This window comes from Podarcis cretensis (genome assembly GCF_951804945.1).
Source record: "Podarcis cretensis genome assembly, chromosome: 8".
Taxonomy (NCBI): domain Eukaryota; kingdom Metazoa; phylum Chordata; class Lepidosauria; order Squamata; family Lacertidae; genus Podarcis; species Podarcis cretensis.
Window position 1 is genome coordinate 34,912,394 of NC_137177.1, and position 14,128 is coordinate 34,926,521.

General features: G+C 46.0%; 1 protein-coding gene and 1 long non-coding RNA gene across 2 annotated transcripts; one reads left to right on the forward strand and one right to left on the reverse strand.

The window, feature by feature from the left end:
• Positions 1–74: 74 nt before the first annotated feature.
• HEYL (hes related family bHLH transcription factor with YRPW motif like) lies at positions 75–9,884 on the forward strand. Its single transcript, XM_079988610.1, has 5 exons — positions 75–3,089; positions 3,908–3,962; positions 4,909–4,992; positions 7,110–7,191; positions 8,314–9,884. Exons 1-5 carry the CDS (start codon positions 2,971–2,973, stop codon positions 8,997–8,999), a joined length of 1,026 nt encoding a protein of 341 aa, XP_079844736.1. The 5' UTR covers positions 75–2,970; the 3' UTR covers positions 9,000–9,884.
• A 3,716-nt stretch (positions 9,885–13,600) lies between these two features.
• LOC307222750 lies at positions 13,601–13,849 on the reverse strand. Its single transcript, XR_013841868.1, has 2 exons — positions 13,716–13,849; positions 13,601–13,682 (listed from the first exon to the last, which is right to left on the reverse strand). It is a non-coding gene; the product is annotated as an uncharacterized lncRNA (long non-coding RNA).
• Positions 13,850–14,128: the final 279 nt, after the last annotated feature.

A 14,128-nucleotide genomic window follows, 5' to 3' on the forward strand; every position in this document is an offset into this window, starting at 1 on the left:
GTTTTCTATGCGGCAGCCCTTCAGATATTTGAATATGGCTATTATATATATTAATATAATAAGTATAAGTATAAGGGACGCGGGTGGCGCTGTGGGTAAAACCTCAGCGCCTAGGACTTGCCGATCGTCAGGTCGGCGGTTCGAATCCCCGCGGCGGGGTGAGCTCCCGTTGTTTGGTCCCAGCGCCTGCCAACCTAGCAGTTCGAAAGCACCCCCGGGTGCAAGTAGATAAATAGGGACCGCTTACTAGCGGGAAGGTAAACGGTGTTTCCGTGTGCTGAGCTGGTGCTGGCTCGCCAGAGCAGCTTTGTCATGCTAGCCACGTGACCCGGAAGTGTCTCCGGACAGCGCTGGCCCCCGGCCTCTTAAGCGAGATGGGCGCGCAACCCCAGAGTCAGACACGACTGGCCCGTACAGGCAGGGGTACCTTTACCTTTACCTTATTATATATATTATATACCCAGTAGTGATGTATGGAAGTGAGAGCTGGACCATAAAGAAGGCTGATCGCCGAAGAATTGATGCTTTTGAATTATGGTGCTGGAGGAGACTCTTGAGAGTCCCATGGACTGGAATAAGATCAAACCTATCCATTCTGAAGGAAATCAGCCCTGAGTGCTCACTGGAAGGACAGATCCTGAAGCTGAGGCTCCAGTACTTTGGCCACCTCATGAGAAGAGAAGACTCCTTGGAAAAGACCCTGATGTTGGGAAAGATGGAGGGCACAAGGAGAAGGGGACGACAGAGGACGAGATGGTTGGACAGTGTTCTCCAGCGGGAGGCAGTGGAAGGCAGGAGTGCCGGGCGTGCTCTGGTCCATGGGGTCACGAAGAGTCGGACACGACTAAACGACTAAACAACAACAACAACATTATATATCATATCAGTTTTCTCTTTTCTGGGCTAAACATACCCAACTACCTCAACTGTTCCTCATACGACTCAGCTTTCAGAACCTTTAGCACGTTGGCCCCATCAAGGGGAAAATGTCAAACAGAGGTACCAACGGTGCGTGCACACACCATTTAAATGGCAATGCACAGCAACTTTGTGGGGACCCAGCCCCCTCAAATATTTTATTGAGGGGGCCGAAGCCCCCACAGCCCCTAGAAGTTGGCTCCTATGATGTAGAAAGTGTGCTTCATCTACTAGAACATCTCTGTCTCTTTCCTCTCATTTAATCCCATTGACAGCATATTTAATTTAACTGGGCACCTCCTTATCAGGCCATTAAAAATTCTCATTCATTCTCCTCTGTGGTCTCCATTGCAATTGAAGTGTGAGTAAACGCAGAGCAGTATCTGTTTCATATCATTACAAATACGAGCTAATCCAGGAGCGGGGTTGCTTGGCACATTGCAGGCTGGGAGCTCTGGCAGGCAGGAATGTGGATTTGATTATAAAGGAGTTCAGTCACTTTGCGGTCTCTGCTGCACTCATAACACAGAGTAATCCTAGAGACAACATGTAACCAATTGCACTGTAATTGAGCTGACATGACAAAAGTTCAGAGAAAGCCCAGAAAGGTTGTATGGGGAGGGCTGCTGGCAGTGGAGAGCAGCTCTCTTTCTGTCTAGAAGAAGGAAAATGTGCCATGATAATCAATCATATAAAGTGCACCATGTTTCTCAGGGAATGAGTTTTTGTTAGTACCCAGCTGGAGACAGGTAATGGTTTTTAAGGAAGCAGAAAGTGCTTTTGGAGGGAGGTTTTGTTTCCTGTGGTGGACACACACCTTATCCTGTTGTCCCACTGCTGCCTCTAGACAAACACATTTTTGAAACAAAATAAAGCCTGCCATGTTTCTTTACCAAAAGCAAAAATGAAAGAGTAACAACAGAAGCTGTTTTATACTGAGCCAGACCACTGGTTCATTTAGTTCAGTACTGTATTGTCTATTTTGACTGTCAGTGGCTCTTCAGCGTTTCAGCTTCAGCTGCAGTTAGTTGCCCAACTGCTCCCCCCCCCCGGAGGGTGGTACAGCCCTGCCTTGCATGCAAAAGGTCCCTTAGCATCTGCAGGTTGGGCTGGGAGGAAACACCTGGCGGGCTGCTGCCAGTCAGTGTAGACAACACTGATGGACCAGTGGGTCTGACTCAGTATAAGCCAGCTTCCTATGCCCCTAGCTGAAAGGTGCATCCCAGAGTCCTTTGAAATGCTGCTGAGGATCCTGGGGTACATGTTTAAGATTGTGCAGGGTTTATTTCCATTCTTGGTGCTTTGTAGCTTATGGTTGTGAAAGTACTCTCTCCCCTTAGGCCCTAATAGCTCCACCACCTTGGGGCCTTCTGTTTGTGCTCTCTAACTGATCCTGGTCAATAGTCCCTTGAAGAAAGTGTTCTCCTACAGTCAAGAGCCTTGAAAAATCTTTTTAAAAAATTATTCAACCTCCAGTCCAACAGAGTTGCAGAGACATGATGTGCCAGGTCTCTCTCTTCCACCCCCACCCCCAACCCCACCCCCATTTCTTTCTTTCCTTCTTTTCCTGAAACAACTCAGGGCTTTATCAGTCTCTCCTCTTTCCCACGGTTTTCTGTTGCCAGGATGGTCACTGATCCTTTAAACTGCAGCTGAGACCAATCAGTGGAGGCCGAGGGAGGGATGGAGAGGCAATTCACACAGGCTGCTCTTTTACAGGAAGATCCCCCCCCCCCTGGGATTTCCACCAGCAAGAGGAGAGGGGGGAAAGCAAAAGCAAGCCAGTAATCTCTCACCCCTGGGAGGGAGCGCCTTCACTTACCATACAGGAAGGTTAAAGATGTGCTGAGAAAAGGAAGGGAAGGCAGGAGTGGCGAAATCTCTGAGTGGGGGACAAAGAAGAGCCCATTTCTCTATGTCTTGAAGAGGGGAGATCTTAGCACCTCCCTGTGCCCCTTGGAGGAGGGAAAGGGAAGTGGTGGCCCATGTCCTTCTGCCTGCTCTGGGGAGAGTAAGGAGAAGGATGTTTGTCCACTGTTCAGGTGCCTCAGTATGAAGAGACGCTGCTGGGAGGAGGAGGAGGAGGAGGAGGAAGGCCACGACTTGTTGGACACAGGCTTGGATCATGCACCCATTGTGGTGGGAAAAGAGGAGGAGGAAGAATGCAGCAGGTAAGGGGACACCTCCTTGGTGAGGATGCCAAATGGATGGAACTGCATCATTTGGAGGCTGGAGGTCTGGTACCAATGAATGACCCATGCCCAATTGCCCAGGAAGGAAGCTGGTAGAGGGAAGCCACTAGAGGCAGCTTCAGCAAACACACTCTCTAACGCGGAGCTGTTCATAGATTTTGCTTTCCTTGTGTTATAGGAATTTTTTTCTTATAACACTTGGCACTGATGGGAAACTTATTTGCATGAGTGTCTTTCATTTCCCTTTCAGGGGCAAATGGTGAGTATTCTGAACTCGGATGGGAGTACCAAGTTTTTTCATTTCAGCTTGTGTGAGATTCCTAATTTTCCTACCATTGAGCGGAAGATATATCCTCATGCAAGCTGATTTAGGGCCACACTCCATTCAAATTCTGGACCACCAAATCAACTCTCTTGGCCTAGCAGCAGCTTCTAAGCCAAGGCTGTGCATCTTTTCATACCAAGTGGGCTGCAAGAGTACTTTGACACACAACTTGCGGGCCCCACACTGAATTAAATTTCCATATCGTAAATTAAAGTGTACGTAGTATATTTCATATTATTGAATATACACAGTTAATACATTTAATTAAATATATGTAATTAAATACACAATATATTTAACTATTAAACAAATTTAATACACAAACAGATGTATATGCCTTCGTTAACAAAAATGAAGAACTACCCTGTTCTAAGCAGTATTTAAGGGCAGCCCATGCATGGAATCATAGTCTAGTCAAAAAGTGCTAAAGCCACAAATGCTTCTTACTGGATCTGTTGATGTTGTTTCTCAGTTCGCCATCCCCCACAAGGATCTTTCATATACAAGCAAGAAAGAAGCAGAGAGGGGTGAGTGCTGCATGATCTAAAACCTGATTTATTTTTATTTTATTTTTAGAATGGTTTTTATTTGCAAAATAACTTGCATTCCTTTTTGTTAGCCCTCACAGCAACCAGTCGGGTAAGCGGCTATCATTTAGATTTTACAATGAGGAAATTGGCTGAAATATAATGACTTTCTTTAAAAAACCTCCCAGGAGTCCACATATGGAGAAGGGGCAATTCAAACCCAGGTCCCAAGACCATCCACTGTTTGATCAGAATTGCCAGACCTCAATATCTGTTTATGGTCCTCCATCCCCAGGACTTTGCTGGAGTGGGGGAGTGAATTGCTGCCTCAGAGCTCTCTACATGGCCAGGCACCCTTGATAGGCTCCACTCCCACATCTTTGGAATGCCCTCTCTTGAGAACTTCAACTGGCTTCCTCACTTCAGGGTTTTAAGTGGGCCCTAAGGACAATTGGCCAGAGTGATCTGATGCTGGTGTTTATTGTGCTGCTGTTCTACTAATTAATTATGTGGCTGTACTGAATTGTTTCTACATTTCTGACTGTCTTGGAATGGTTTGCCTTCAAAAGTGGCTTGCAAATAGTTGGGTGGTTACACACAAAGTTCTTCTGAGATTAAATATTAAACAGAGTGGATAAAGATTGATGATGTATTGATTTTTAATTTTAAAACATTTTTATATTTTAAAGTGTTTGTATTTCTTTTTTTGAGTTTCAGCAGCAGTGAATTTCTCTTTTAAAAAATGATGTAATTTTAAAATGAATTCTGAACTTAATGTAGACATCAAAAACTTAAGGCCTACTTAATGTCTACTCAAAAGGTAAGTCCTCTGGACCTCCGTGAGGCTTACTCCTGGGTTAGTGTCCAGAGGGTTGCAGCCTATTCAAAGAAGTGCATGGTGCAAATGAATGATGCAGAGTTGTCCTTTTCCATGATGCCCTTACAGATAATCGAGAAACGGCGCAGGGACCGCATTAACAGCAGCCTATCTGAACTACGGCGTTTGGTTCCCACTGCCTTTGAGAAGCAGGTAAGTGCATCTCCCTGTCAAATTCCTGCCCCCCCACTCCAAGTTCTGACATCAGTCTCCTCCAGAATACATGTTCATTGAACATTCATTCTGATTTGCTTGCACACAGCTTATGCGGAGGTTAGACTATGTCTGGTCTTCATTGAGCATTTGTTCTGATTGGTTTGCGGGGAGGTTATACAACAATGAGCATTCATGCTGCTTTCATTCTGATTTGCTTGTGTGGTGTTTATACATCTTCCCATTAAAGAATTGTCCACCGCACACTTTGCAGTGCATTTCCCCATCGCTTTTGGTATGGTCACATTAGTGGCTTAAACGCAGTGAAGTTGTCCCCCTCCTGCTGCAGTTCAAGCTGCATTGGCATGACATTGTGTACTTCAGAGGGGGGGGGGGATGTCTTCAACCCAATGTGCACGACCTTTTTGGTTGCATTCATTAAGCTTTCATCTGCGTATGGATGTTCAATCCATTCATAGGCAACGGCAGTCTTAAATATTCACACCATTCCAAAGTACAAAGTGATGATCATGTACGTTTTCTTATTGAATTGAAGCTGCTTTGAGAGAGAAAAACCGCATCGAACAGTGGTATTTGTCGATAAACTGAATGTTTCTTATGGATTCTGGCTAATGTTGTGGGAATGTGGTTTCAAAGCAGTGGGAGCCCAAGGGTATGGGCAGAGTATGGGGGTGCCAAGTTGAATAAAATATTGAGGAGGCCCAGTTAAGTCCCACCTCACATAATTGATCACAATACATGGTGCACGCACACTATTTGAATGGCAATACCCATCAATTTGAGGGGAGGGGTCAAATATTTTTGGGGGGGGGGGGTTGAAGGGACCTCAGTCCCTTGGAGTTGGCTCTTATGGCAGAGTAAGTGGCAGTGTGCACATAACTATTAGTATTCCCGAAAAGCAGTACGTCCTCTTTTTAGAAAAAAAGAAATGTGGATAGCCATTGTGGTGTAGTGGTTAGAGTGGTTAGTCTAGGACCTTGGAGAGACCTGGATTCAAATCCCCACTTGGCCATCATGAAGCTCACTGGGTGAACGTGGGCCAGTAGCCTAACCTTACAGGATTCTTTTGAGGATAAAATAGAGAGGGAGAGAGTCAAAATTGCCACCTTGAGCTGCTTGGAGAACAAGGTGGGATATAAATGCATTATGTGTGTGTGTTGCACTAGGGCAGTGATGGCCAAACTTGGCCCTCTAGCTGTTTTGGGACTACAACTCCCATCATCCCTAGCTAACAGGACCAGTGGTCAGGGATAATGGGAATTGTAGTCCCAAAACAGCTGCAGGGCCAAGTTTGGCCATCACTGCACTAGGGCAATGGCACACTTCAATCCACTTAAGTTGTGCACCTCATGCCATGCCCCACCGCTGCCACTATGTGGTTCCCTGACACTACCCTTAGATTCTCCTCAACTACCCTGGACCACCTGACCACCTGAGCTGGCTTTCTGATGGGTATTTCTATCAACTCCCTTTATTTCTGCTGCCATCACAGATACCAAGTATCTGAATATTTCTCACCTTAGCGTCGCCCAGTAAAGAGACATGTGTGTATGAAGCTATAATTTATTTTTTTAAAGGTATAATCAAAGGCTGTATGATCACTCAGTATATATAAGTGTATGTTCCGTTTTTGGTTACTTAGGCTCATATAATACAATAAGAAATAACAATGCTGACCCTCCTTTATCAAACTAACCCAGCCATCATCCAGATACCTCCACCTCTCATACCAGCTAACAGCTGTAAACTCCCAGCTGCCAGGCACACATTTTGGAACTCCCTTTCAAGCCCTTATCCCATCACCTCTCACTTCCAATATTCCAAGCATGCTCTTTCCCCTCCCAACCAAACACATCTAATTCATCTAATATGCCTACCTACATAAATCTCACATATTAATTTTACCTTAATTACTCTACTATACATATATGCACACAATATTGTTTATGTATAACCCCAGCAAATCCCAGGGCACATCTAACTTTCTGGTATGTGCATGGATCCCTCTGCATAGTACTAGTGTTCTGGAAGCAGCCACTATCACACATTACAATCTGTGTTCATATAATGGGAGTCCTCTTTTTTCCAATGAACAGGGCTCTTCCAAAATGGAGAAAGCAGAGATCTTGCAGATGACGGTAGATCACTTAAAAATGCTTCATGCCATTGGAGACACAGGTAAAAAAAACCACTGACTCTGCTCAAGTCTTTGCCATCCATGTTATGTTATTGCCATCCCATGTATGGAGGCCAGTCAGATGCTGCTGCTGCAATTAGCAGTGCCAGCCCTACCATTAGGCAAAGCAGTGCAGCTGTCTCAGGTGGCAGAAGCTGAAGGGTGGCAGCAGCAGAAGCAGCTCTCCTCCCTCTTGCCATTCTGTCTAAACTTCTCCAACGATCTTTCGATCATAGGGTACAAGTAACTCCACATGGGTATATCACATACATTAAAAAAATGAGATAAAGCATGTAAAAACCCAGAGGATGCATTGGGCCTCATAGCAAATATCTAACTTCAGTTTTTTGGGCTTTGGGGTCCCCTATCTTTGGCCCTGCAGGAAGATGAGGCAAGCAGCACAGTAGCATGGATTATGTTCTAGCTACCTCCTGACATAAAAGAAAATGTTCCTTTAAAGCCAGTTCTGGGCATGTCTGGGAGTACTTTGCTCCTTGACTGGGCTGTGTGGTGTGGTGTGGTGTGGTGTGGTGTGGTGTGGTGTGGTGTGGTGTGTGTGTGTGTGTGTGTGTGTGTGTGTGTGTGTGTGTGTGCATTTGCTGCTCTGCCTCAGGGGCCACAAAATGTCTTCAGCCAACCATAGAAGTTAGCATGTAGCGCTATGCTTTGTGTAAATGGCTCCCCAGCACTAATCTCACTCTATTGTGTCTGAGGTCAAACTAGATGTGACCCCAATAAGCAATTGCTTGAATGGATTTACAGAGTGTGTGTGGCAAAGGGTTAAAGTCCCCCTGCACCTCCATCCTGCTGTAGCCAGAGTCCTGACCGTATTGGCAGACCTGCTGCTGCATCTGCCTGGTCCTCTTTTTCAACATTTAATCAGATAATCGTTGCTAACTGCACAGATGATGCCACATTGCGTTTGACTCTGCCAGTCCGTTTCAAGTGGCATCTCCTGACAGAAAGTACCTTCAGGAGGCAACATATGTGCCTTAAACTCTCTTGCAAAGTGCATTAGCCGGCCAGGATTGCCTCCAAATCCCATTTTAGAGGGCATCAAAGTCATGTGTGTCCTTCTGGGGGAAGTAATGGCGGTGTATCTGTTTTCATTTTCAAAACACTAGATGCTCGAGTGCTGGCAGTCGATTACAGGACGATCGGTTTTCCTGAATGCTTTACAGAAGTAGTGAGATACTTGGGCACCGTCAAGGAGCAGAGTGGCACCGATTCTATCCAGCTACGGCTCCTCTCCCACCTGAACAACTATGTGGCTGAAATGGAACCTCCTCCTAGAGCAACATCCTCCCTCTTGCCCTTCCAGTCCTGGCCTTGGTGGCTTTTCCATAAATCTATAGCTCCTTCTCCCCCCCCCCAAGTCCATCTCCCCAGGAGGGAGGGCAACCCTGGCTTGGCTGTCCTGGCTGCTTCGTCAGGAATCTATCTGGGCCCCATGCTGGGAGGAACACCCATTTGCCAAATTCCAAATTCTCTCACATCAGTCTGCTCTAACACCTTGTTTAGTAGAACTTCATCACCCCAACAGAGTAAGCGTCGCCCACTGATGACAACAGCCACCCCTAGTAGTGCATCTAGTGAGAGGCCGAGGGAGGCAGCGGCCCTCAGGAGCAGCCAGTTTGCAGCCCTTCTGTTCTCTTCATCCTCCTCCTCTTTGGCTCACAGTCCAGCAGCACCAGTTTACATGCCTCCACCACGTCCAGTTCTGAACGCTTCTGCTCAAGGACCAGGAATCAAAATCGGGAAAGCTGCTAGGCTCTGCCATTCCTGGACTATGGAAATTGGACCTTTGTGATCCTCCCCCCACCCCCAGAGAGAGAGAGATTTTCAGCGGCCTTCTCTTGAATAAAAACAAGAAGTGAAGCTGAACTCAACCCTCAGTCCTGCTTTTTGCATACATTAGAAGAACCTTTCCTGGCAATTTGTTGATTATGTTGTGGACACAGTCTATACAGTGGTACCTCGGGTTAAGAACTTAATTTGTTCTGGAGGTCCGTTCTTAACCTGAAACTGTTCTTAACCTGAGGTACCACTTTAGCTAATGGGGCCTCCCGCTGCCACTGTGTCGCCACCGCACAATTTCTGCTCTTATCCTGAAGCAAAGTTCTTAACCCGAGGTACTATTTCTGGGTTAGCAGAGTCTGTAACCTGAAGCGTCTGTAACCCGAGGTACCACTGTATAAGGAAAATGCTCTTTCCTCCTGACTACCATGCCTTCATTGCCGCTGGGACTGGGAGTGCTCTCTGGGCCATATGCATGCAAGTGCCAAGAGGACAGGAACATAGAGTGGGTAGTGCTTGGACAATCTGCACTGTTTCAGCTTTATAAACCCTTTTCCTTTTTCATGCTTGTTAGTGGCTGAGCATGCTGTTGTGGCACCGTAATAGCAAAAAGTCACCATCTGCTGCTGTACTTCCAGTAAAAAATAATACTGTTGTTTGCCTTTTGCTTGGTTCAGCTGATGTACTTCCCTCTAATTTTTTGGAGCAACACAGACACGGGGAGAGGGAGGAAATGGTGTTCACTGCTTTCATAGCTCCCCTTCTGCATCTTCTCCCTCTTCAGCAGCGGTGGGCAAACGTTTTCAGCCCTGGGATCACTTTGGGACACCTTTCAAGGGCAACATGCCCATGGTGGGTGGGTCCAGAGGCAAAAGTGGGTGGAGCAATGAAAGTCAATTTTACCTTTGTACAGTATGCTAGTTTCTACACATATTCGCACCCCCTGCTTTCACCTCTATACAGGTAAGCAAAAGGCATTATCAGGGTTAAGGCAGCTCCTACAATTGCCTGCAATGAGCTTGCTTCGTGGAGTGCTATTATGTCGGAGGGGAGGCTTCCTCTCTGCAGGCCTCCTACCCATTGGACCAGGAGGCTGGCTGGCTGCTGTTTTGACTGGGATCTTGGAGCCTCCTTTGCTGCCTGCTTGGCAAATGGGTGCCCCTTACTGGGCTGCTGCATGACTGTGCAAGGAACTTGAGGTGTTCTCTATAAGGGGTCACCCTGAAGGTTCTGGCTACAGGTGGTTCTTTTGCTACCCTCCCCTCTTCTTAACTAGGGAGGTTGTGTTAGGAGAAAGGCACTCCTCTGTCTGGCATCTTGGTGTGTGTGGAAGGAGTGTGCACTGGGCAAGACAACATCATGGGCATCATTTGCTGCTGCTGTGATTTCATTGGCACCAGAACATCACTAGAGCGTGACATTGTGTTTGGGGGGGTTGCCCTGCTGGGGATGCTGTGGGAGTGGCTGTCAATGCTGCTCTGTCTGTTCTTGGGGGGCAGAGGGAGCTGCTACATCTCAGGTCTGGCTCAATCTTGTCTACACAGACTGACAGTGGGCCCACTGAGCCATGGCTTCCACTCACATAAGCTATACTTTGTTTCCTGCTTTCCCGTTGTAAGTTAACAGGATGATCCCAGCTACATTATGCCTAAGTGTGATATGCACAGTGGAATCACAGGATCGTTTTGGCTCTTCAAAAAATGTATGAAGCCTACGATTTGTCTCCTGCTGGCAAAGCCATGAAAGACTTGGAAATGTTGGAGATTAAAATTGTAGCACCCTGCTTGTGGTTAACGCTTAGCTGGAATGAAATATTCAATGCAGCAATAGAGAAATTAAAATAATAATTTATTTGTCAGATAAATAAATATGAGGCACAGTGGTATATGGTTACCAAGCTCTGGCCTGGCCTCCTGCCATTCTGGCCAGCACTTATATTTCCTTAATCCAGCCCCCTTGCTCCTCCTGTGGCTGCCTCTGTCCAATCAGCCTGGTTGAAATTCCTATTGGTTGTTTGCTAGAACCAATCACAAAAGATACACCCATTTCCTCTTGTCCTTTTATGGGAAACAAAAAGCTATATATTCTTCTATCTATAAATGACAAATAAGTAGTAATATATCTTACATGTGTCTCAACAAGGAACCTTAATTACCAGCTCACCTCGCCCTATTGCCCTCCAAAACAAATGGTTTAATCTTAAATTTTTATCTTAAACAGATGTCAAGGATCATCATTGAAAGATCTCCTTCCTTTGGAGGTCTCTAAACAAAAGCTTGACAAATGCTCTAATGATGTTTCCTGCTTGGCAAGGGGGGCTGGGCTGGTGGCTGATGGCCCCTGTGATCTCTTCCAACTATATGAAATAAGAATCTAGCATAAGGATTTAACATTTCTTAGCTTCTAATTCCTTTGCATAATTACATTTAAGCCAATATATTTAATACACAACATAGATAGCTTTTTAGAAGAATAAACCTTTTCAAAGTAAGGAACAGTTTCCAGCCTCAAAAATAGAAAGAAAACCTCTTCTCCAGCCAAGCCAGTTGCCTTTTTCACTGCTCTTGACCTTTCAACCTTAGGAAAATATGGCTCAAGTTTAATGGGAGGCACATGGTTTTATTTTACTATTTACCCACTCTTAATTATGTTTATCTCTGCTTTTTTATCTTCTGTAATATGTAGGGTCAGTGTAACCTTGGCTGTCAGCCTGTAATTCCCTTTGACTTTGAGAGTTGTTTTCAGCTATAAATCAGGGGGCCCCCTTATCCAGGAGAATAAACATCTTGCCAAGGTTCTTAGGCAGCTGCTCTTCTGCCTGGCATGAACATTTGAAAATCTTTAAGCTCATTTTAAGATACAGGCCCTGATCAAAATATAAGCTTGATAAAAATGCAGGCTTATGATTAGATGCCTCAAAATGAGGTTGAGTTCCTCAAGACGACCCATTTATTCAGCATTTATCCTGATTTGCTTACACAAAGCCTATACAGAGGTTAGATTACAGTATGTCCAGACTTTACTGAGCATTTGTTCTGATTTGTTTGATGGAAGGTTATATAACAATGAGCATTTATTTTGAATTTATCCTGATTTATGGGATACTTCCTGTTAATCATTTGCCCAACTCATATTTATCCGTGTATTTCCCTGTCCTTTTCCTAACCCCTGACCTTTTGGTGGGTTATTTGTACTAAGCCAACAGAGCAGTTTAATCCACTTTAAGTGTGCTAACCTAAATTTCTGGTATGTGCTTGAGTCTCTCCCACAAAATACTGACAGCCTCTATTTCAATACAATAAGCGCAACAGATAAGAACAAACGCATTATGTCATCAGCTGCTTCAGGAAAAAATCTAGTCCTGAAATCTTTGGACAGAAAGTGGGTTATAAATATTCTGAGCAGCAATAATATTGAGATTATTGGCACCCAATTCTTCCCTCCTTGCTTGGCCCCCCTGTCTTTTCAATGCCAAACCATGGACCATGTTTTTCTGACAGAAGGATGCATCTAAATGAGGAGTGGGGTGTTTGAGTGAGAGTGAGAGTGAGATTAATATATGAGGAGAGAGAAGCCAGAAGAGCTACACCACACATCCAAATTACACCACTTCCCCCAAAGAATGCTGGGGACTGTATTTCACCTCTCGCAAAGCTACAATGCCCAAACTACAGTTCCCATAATTCTTTGCGGGGAAGTAACGTGCTTTAAATGTGTACTGGATGTGCCTTAAATGCATGGAGTGCATCTGTCCCAACACCATACATTTCATGCTGCACCCTGCCTCAGCCACCTGGGAACTGTAGTTTCCCGCTCACAGAGCTACAATTTTCAGCCTCCTTAAGGAACTACGTGATTTCAGGGAGAAGCCTCCCGCCGCCTTGGCGCGACGAGTGTGAGGGAGAAACGGGCGTGAGGAGAGAGCCTGAAAAGCAGCGCCGCCGCCGTCTCCTCATCCGGCCAGGCGGTGGCACTGCAGCTGGCGGCGGCCCCTCCGTCCCGCTCCGTGTGCTGCTCTTTCTTCCCCGCTTTCCTTGTCGCTGAGGCGGCCCAGAAGCCCTCGCGGCGGCGGCGCCGGCAGCACGAGCAGCAGCGTCGCCCTCGGCCGGCGGCCCGCCTCGGCGCGGCCTATAAAGGGTCCTGGTCGGCCAGCGCTGCCCCCTCTCTGCTCGCAGCCTCCGAGGAGGGAAGAGGAAGGGAGGGGGGCGCGGGGGAAAAAACCCTAAAAAGAAAAAAGAAAAAAGCCTTAAAAACAGCAAAAGAGAAAAAAAAAACCAAAGGAAAAAATTGATTATAACAAACAGGAGTAAGGAGGAGGGTAATTAATTTAATAATAATAATATAATTAAGCAATTGTTAATTGCGCGGGGGCCGCTTTTGGCTGACGCTTCTCTGCCTGTCTGTCTTTGCCTCTAATAACCCCCAAATCTGCCTCGTGATTTTTCTTCCCCCCTCAATCGTCTTTGGTGTGTCTTTTCCCCCTCAAGACCCCCTCCGTATTTATTCCTATTTATTTTCACCTCGCCTCTAATCTCCTTGCCCCACCTTCCGCCACCCTAGAATCGCTTTCCCCCACGCGGCCCGCCCAGAGTGGGTCGGAACCCCGTTTCTTTTCTCCCCCGGTTCACCTTTCTTGAAGCCAGAGCCCAGGTTTGCCTTGCCGCCTCCCCAGTTCATTGCCGCCCCTGCGCCTCGTCTGCAGGTGGTTCTCTTGCCGCCGGCGCCCCACTTTCCGCGCACTTTCTCCTCTCCTACCACTACCTTTCGTTCTCCCTCTTAATGACTGCAGGTCTCTCGCTTCGTCTTGGTCTGCTTGGCCTTCTGTACTGTTTTCCTGCCCTTTAAAAATTGCCCTTTAAAAGTTTTTTTAAAAAAGCACTAAAGCCATACCAGGCCTTGGTAGATACATATTGTTGTCTTTTTAAACCAGATTTTATCTGTGTTGCAAAGTAGTCTTATAGGGGCAACAGCTGTTAGTTAGTAATTTAAAATGGCACAGGGTTATTGACCCCTGCTCCTAAAAAGTTACCCTTTTAATATCTGGAAGACAGGGAAAGAAGTTAATCCAGAAGTATTAAACTACAAATTTAAAATACAATCCACAATTGCTCGTTTTGCATGGGAAAGATATACAGGTTTTTT

What these genes read in the sequence shown, in the direction of transcription:
- HEYL (XM_079988610.1), top strand. Translation starts at nt 2,971, where the DNA reads ATGAAGAGACGCTGCTGGGAGGAGGAGGAGGAGGAGGAGGAAGGCCAC. An exon ending in CAAGAAAGAAGCAGAGAGGG is followed by an intron (nt 3,963 to 4,908) that starts GTGAGTGCTGCA and finishes ATGCCCTTACAG; the next exon opens with ATAATCGAGAAACGGCGCAG. An exon ending in TCATGCCATTGGAGACACAG is followed by an intron (nt 7,192 to 8,313) that starts GTAAAAAAAACC and finishes TCAAAACACTAG; the next exon opens with ATGCTCGAGTGCTGGCAGTC.